This window comes from Myxine glutinosa, chromosome 10, assembly GCF_964187855.1.
Source record: "Myxine glutinosa chromosome 10, kmMyxGlut1.1, whole genome shotgun sequence".
Lineage (NCBI taxonomy): Eukaryota > Metazoa > Chordata > Myxini > Myxiniformes > Myxinidae > Myxine > Myxine glutinosa.
In genome coordinates, this window is record NC_136270.1 from 89,438,570 (window position 1) to 89,445,556 (window position 6,987).

Here is a 6,987-nt window from a genome sequence, read left to right on the forward strand (position 1 = left end):
CCCTTGTTGGTTATGTAGATTGCACTGGATCTGAGACAACAACACACAACAAGCATTTTAAGGCCATTTTCCCTGCTAGAGCGGGGGTTAGCCTTGCGGTCCCCATGACAATCATCTCCATTTTGCCCTATTTTCTGCATCTCCCCTTGTTAACCCCCCTGCCCGCATTTCTTCTTCAACCATCTTTAGCCAAGTCTCTCTCGGTCTTCCCCGTCCTCTACTTCCTTCCACATTCATTTCCATCGCTCTTCTCCACCAGTCACTTTCATCCTTCCTCAACACATGACCAAACCATCTCAACCTGTTTCTCTTCACAGCATCCATCACAGGCTCTATTCCCATCATCTTTCGCAATTCATCATTTGTCTTCCTCTCTCTCAACGATACTCCACACATCCACCGAACCATTCACATTTCCACCCTTTCCAGCCTTAGTTGCTGCTCCACGTTCATTACCCATGTCTCGCTCCCATAAATCATAACACTTCTCACACATGCAGCATACACCTTTCCCTTCATCTTCAACGATGCTCCCCTCCTCGTCAGCACGCCACTCAGTTCCCGAAACGTCTTCCATGCACATCTCACTCTAGCAACCGTTGCCGAGTCTGATCCACCTTCTCCATTCAGCATGTCTCCTAGGTAGCAAAATGTTTTCACACCTTCCAGCTTCACACCGTCTCCAAGATCCAACTCAACATTTCCTCCATCTGCAGCTCCCTCTGTGCACACCTTACATTTGAATGTAGCTGCCACACTGGTTAATGACCATCTCAGACCACTGCATTTTTGATGAACCCACTCAGCGCACATTGTACATTGAATGGAGTTCACTCCGACACCCTTCCTACACACAGCACAGGGCCACTTCTCAGTTCTTTCCACCTCACCACATGCTTTACCACTTGCCATCACCTTCGTCTTTCCGATATTCACCTTCAGACCTTTTGTCTCCATACATTCCTTCCACTTGTTCATCTTCTTCAGTCCATCCATACTTTCTGCAATCAACACCAGATCATCTGCATACAACAACTCCCACGGCAAACCCTCCTTTACATTCCGAGCCAGCACCTCCATCACAGCTACAAATAGTAGTGGACTTCGTACCGACCCCTGATGCACTCCCACCTTCACCTCAAACTCACCACTGTTCCCGTCTTTCATCCTTACAGCTGTGCATGCTCTCTTGTACATTGCCATCACTACTCTGATCAACCATTCCTCCACTCCTAACTTCCTCAATGCCCATGTCACTACTTCGTGTGGAACCCTATTGAATACTTTCTCCAGATCAACAAACCAAAGAAACAACTTCTTCCTCTTCTCCATGTACTTCTCCTGCAACTGCCTTCCAATAAAAAGCGTGTGTCGTTCATCTTCCTGGCATAAATCCAAACTGAATTTCGTCGATCTTCACTTTCTTCCTTATCCTCCTCTCCAACACTCTTTCCAATACCTTCATTCCATGCTCCAATAACTTTATCGCTCGATATGAGCCACAGTCCAGAGGGTCACCTTTCCCCTTGTATAGAGGGACGATGGTACTCAGTTCTCAATCCACTGGAATGCGGCCTTCTTTCACCACCAGATTACAGTTCTCTGTCATTCTCTTCACACCCCAACTTCCTGCTGCCTTCAACATATCTCCCACAATTCCCGTCAGCCCTCCCGCTTTTCTACTCTTCATTGCTTTTATCACTTCCTCAACTTCATTCTCTGTTATCTTCTCTGCCGGTCCTAAAAACTGGGTTACTCTCTCTATGTTGCCATCCCATTCATTCTCTGCATTTCCATATATCTCTTCCATCTTCCTTTAATTCCATCTGGGTCCACAACGATTTGTCCAACTTCATCCTTCAAGCAACTCACCCCCATCACATTGCACCTCTCTTTCGCAATCTGCTTTGCAATCCTGAATACCGCTCTCTGACCCTCTTCCGAATCCAAGCGTTCTGCGAACATTTTCCTACATGCCTCCTGCGTCTTTGCTACCTCTTACTTTGCATCCTTCTCGGCTGCCTTATAACTTTCATGCTCTGCCTTTTCTGCCCGCGTACCCTTCACCTTCTGCCACTCCTTGAACTTCTTCCTCTTCTCGGCAATCCTCTTTCCAACTTAATCATCCCACCACAATGTTTCCGAGTGCCTCGGTGGTCCTTTTGTCCATCCACATACCTCACCAACGGCTCCCAACAGACAATCTTTCATTGATATCCAACCACTTTCAAGCTCAACCACATCATCCTCTACCATACTCAGCCTCTCTTTTAATGCCTCCCTCACTGTCACCTCTTTCAACCTCCACACCTTCATTCTCGGTTGGTACTTCACCTACCGAGCTCTCCTCGCACCTTTCACCCTTATGTCGCAGACAACCAAGTGGTGCTGTGAAACAGCCTCCTCCCCCGGGATCACCTTTGTGTCCCGGAGGTGCCCCCTATCTCACCTACGCACCATCAGGTAGTCTACGGTTGTCATCGACCCACCTGACGTGTATGTCACAAGCTTATTATCCTCTTTGTGGAATTGAGTATTACAAATCAACAAATCAGCTCCATCAGCAAACTCCAAAATCCTTTCACCTTCTCCATTCCTCACACCATATCCGTAACCCCCATGAACTCCCTCAAAACCGTGCATACTCCTTCCCACATGTCCATTTAGGTCTCCTCCTACCACAACAACTTCCTCATCTTTCACGTTTTCCATCAGCTTCTCTATTGCACACCAGAACTTGTCCTTCTCTTCATTGCTCTGACCGACCTGCGGAGCATATCCCGAGATGAAGTTCACCAAGAGCTTTCCAATCATTTTCACCATCATCAACCTTTCACTCACTCTAGTCACGCTCACCACACTGTCTACAAACTCCTCAGAAAACAGGACACCAACACCATGCACACCTTCGGGGCACCCTTGTCACACAAACTTGTATTTCTGTCCCTGCCTACCCTTCACCATTCTCACACCACTTCCCTTCCATCTCGTCTCCTGCACACAACATATGTCCACTCTTGTTCTGACCAATACTTCCACCACTTCTGCTGATCTCCCTGTCATTGTCCCTGCATTCCATGTCCCAGACTATATATATCTGATCTGAACTCTGATCTGAGAATCTGAGAATGAACTGTATATATATATATATATGTAGATCTGCATAAGGATTATCACACTGACATATTGAGAGATTACATTAACCTCTCCTACCACTTAGGAAACGGGTGGAAAAAACAACAAATTGTGCAGGAATGCTTTGCACTTTCTTTTGATATTTTCTTCTTGATTAAAACATTAACATGGTCTACAGGAAGGCACAGTAATTGTGAAGTGATGAAAAATGTGCATGTTTCTTTCAGAAAATGGAGAGTTTGCTCCCGAAGGACATAATCGAGAAGATCACCCGCAAGAAGCAAGAAGCTTTCTGATCCTTGCCTGTCTAAGCCACACCTTTTTTTATTGCCAGAGACTGTTCAGCTGGAGCCAATCAAGCTTGACCATCATTCATCAAGTGTACTCTATCCCTTTGCAAAGCATGGCTGAACATATAATGTCTACTTCATGCTTGCCACAGTGATTTTGCACCAAATCTGACAAAGCTTTCTTTCAGCCCACCTGTTCGGGCTCTCCGAGTCATTTAGGTCAATCCCCCAAGTTTTGGTTTCCCTCCATCCTTATTCCCTGAACACCAAGAATAAATATGATATAAATGGGCAATGGACATTGTGCATGTTTTGTAGAAAATGCTCTTCAGAACAAACAAGGTGATGTATTTTTTAGTTTCTCCATTATTATTCTTTTGGTGTTATTATTTTAAAGATTATATGCAGACTGACTTGCAATGCTCCTCTTAAAGTCTCGGTATGTTGATGCGTTTTCTTTGCCACTGCCAGCCCAGCCCTGTTGAGACACTTTATTTTTGTTATCTGATCTTGTTTGTGTTCTTTAATTTCTTGTAACATTTTCGCCTGTTAGTAAAATTGTTAGTAAAGTTTGTACAGAATGTTCGCCTGTTAGTGAATTTTTTTTTTGTTTGTTCGTTTTTTTTGTTGCTCATGGTACATGCTTAATGTCTACATGCCATTTGTTATCCCCTAGTACTCCCAATCTCAGAGGTTTTAGGTTGTTGCAGTATCTTGGTGGCTAAGACGCTGGACTGGTATCCCAAATGCTGTGGGTTCAAATCCAGCTGAAGGCAGAAGTATTCAGGATTTTGATTTTCAGCTTCTGTTAATCGAGTTGGTCTCACCGTTGCAATTGGAGTGTTAGTTTACAAGATGGTTGGTTCACTAATGACCTTGATTAGTGGGCCCGACGGGTGCGTTGACACCCACCATGCGAATGACAACACGTTGAGGTTGACTCCATGTTCTCGGGGCAACTATGGATGAAAACATTTCCTTCATTCTTGGGGGAGGTGAGGATTGGAGGGGGTTCTATTTCATAAACGACATTGGTTGATGCCTTGGCCCTTCGGAAAATGGATGTGTAGTAGATTCAAATGAAGAGATGTCATAATTGTGAAATTGATCGGATTTTCACTTGGGTTTTCAAAGCTCATTCGGATACGTTGCCCTCCTGTCCATATCTTGGTCTTTTCTCTCAATTTTGTGCAACGCTTCCAGCCCATCATTTGTCAATGCCCTTGATTCTTGGACAGGAAATGATCAAAGCACTTTTTTCAAAGTCTTCATCTTGCATCTGTGTGGTCGTGTTTCGCACACACAAGATGTAGGTTTTGAATTTTTTTTCCCCCAATGATGTTTACACCCCTGCCGGATTAAGTATGTGTGTTAGGTTTTGTTGTTCCCACACTTCACTGGGACTTTTTGTTTTGGGTTGGGGGAGAGTTGGGTAGTTGTAAATCAAAGCTTTCACTTGTTCCTGCTTTCTTGTCTTCATCAAGTTTCATGATTTTGGTCAAAATGAAAATTTAATGCATATTTTCTTCCTGATACATGTTTGTGTGGTTCATTCACGTGGTTTGCTTCTTTTTTTTAAGAAAGCACACCAAATGTACTGTGTGGAAGGCTATCTTATGTGAGCTGCACACATTTAGTGTGGACCGTGGTGTGCCGAAAGGGTGAATCAAATGGAGGAGGAACAGCTTGAGATCAAAGTTCTTTCCACCATTTTGAGAATCCTCGCCGTGTATTTAAGGTTCTCATTTTCACTTGTGATCGGAAGCGATGCCTGGGATTGATATATTTTCTGTTTATGAACAAGGATGCATAAGCTGTTAAAATTGCTTCCACTGTCCCTCGTGTTATTGTGGATGTGGAAATGGCATGTTCACTTGCAATCACCATCTCAGGTTTACTGCCACTAAGGACTTGCACGACGCCATGCTACGTCCTACACTACCTTCTCGTCTCTGTGCCTTTCATTTTGCTCACACCGACTGAGCTGGACCCTTCCCTGTGTCATTTGGTGGGGTCCTTCTGAAGTGGTCGACGTGACCATTGATCGGAGTGGAAAAGCTCCACCCACATGACGAAAACTACCTTAGGGTACCTAAAAGGAAAAACGTGCACTTTCTCCTGTTTATCCTTCAAGTATTTGGCATTGAAGCACTTATCACCAGTTGCTGCCTTTTTCCAAACCTAGTTAAGATGGTGAGACATGAAAACTTACATGTACAGTATATGGGGAAATTGGGTGTGCTTCCTCGATGCCTTGTTTTATTTTTCTTTTTCCCTCGGATGTGCCTTGGTGCTCTTTTGATCATTTTAGGAATCGCATGTTATGTTACTCATGCATGCCTGTTCCAGAATATTCAATGTGCATGCTTGGTGGGCATGTCTTTGCGAGGATATTGACAGTGGGATGGCTATGAATGATGTCAATTATGAAAAGATTAAATTTGCTTTTACTCTTGTCCGGAGTCAGATTACATTAACTCTGATTCACTTAAGCAAACCCCGTAATACATACGAGAATAATGTTTGATTGAGGAGTCACCAGATCATACTGGGATGTCATTCCGAGTACCTTCATGAGCGAATCATCACCTGCGGTTTATGGAGAAGCTTCACTATCTTCTTTGGCAACTTTGGATGGAATATAAATGCTAGCCCCCGATAAGGCATGCTTAGCCATATCCCATAAGTTAATGAAATAAAAAGACTTTGATTTAGTACAAATCAGGAAAAAAATTTTTTGTTTTTTCTTGTATTTGATTTTTGGATTGCTCACAATTATGCAATTAAAGGTAAATGTAATGCTTGTGTGAAAATGCCTCGTAGATTCGATTTGCATCACACTTCCTACACCCCTCCTACCTCCTACTGCTTTTAATTCTGCAAGGACAGGTGTCTACTGTCCATAGTTCAAAAGTATTCAATGGCGTGTAAAAGTATTCACTTCTTCCAAAGTTTTCACATTTTAATGCTACCTGAGCTTATTGTCCCCTGTCGCACCGCGGAGTGAAAGGGGGACTATGGTTTGTCCGTCCGTTCATGCGTGCGTGCGTAAGCGAAGGACCGAATTCTAATTTGGTGTGTGGGTGCAACCCACGTCAAAATCCAAGATGGCCGCCGCCATGTATGTCTGACGCCATGTATGTCTGAACCTTGTGAGCGGAATATCTTGAAAAATAAGCGAAGTACCAACTTCTAATCTGGTGTGTGGGTGTATCTAGGCATAAGGAAGAACGCTATTGAAAATTGGGTCGCCACGTCAAAATCCAAGATGGCCGCCTTGCGTCTTCCACTTTGTCAACTCACATCACGTGACGGGGGACGCTTGTTTCATGATACTTTCAAATCAAATTTAACATATAGAATCTGCACAATCTACCACAAAGTGATAAAGCTAAAAAATGCAGATAAAGTGTGAATAAGTGAGATTAACACAGAAAATGTTAGAACGGCACTCAGTCGAGAGCATACTTCTGCCTGGTTGGCCATATCACTCAATGGTGAAAAATCACTTTTAAAGTTCTACCAGCTGGATCCGGATCTGGATCTTCACCAAAATTGAAAT

At 43.8% G+C, this 6,987-nt stretch overlaps 1 protein-coding gene across 4 annotated transcripts in view; it reads left to right on the forward strand.

Moving 5' to 3' along the window:
* Positions 1–6,229, forward strand: part of ANO10 (anoctamin 10) — a 45,738-nt gene extending 39,509 nt beyond the window's left edge. For all 4 annotated transcript variants that reach the window (XM_068126565.2, XM_068126566.2, XM_068126567.2 and 1 more), the window contains exon 14: positions 3,363–6,229. In XM_068126565.2, the coding sequence (XP_067982666.2) occupies positions 3,363–3,431 (69 nt within the window). In that variant the 3' untranslated portion in view covers positions 3,432–6,229. The remainder of the gene's footprint in view (positions 1–3,362) is intronic.
* The last annotated feature ends 758 nt before the right edge of the window (positions 6,230–6,987 follow it).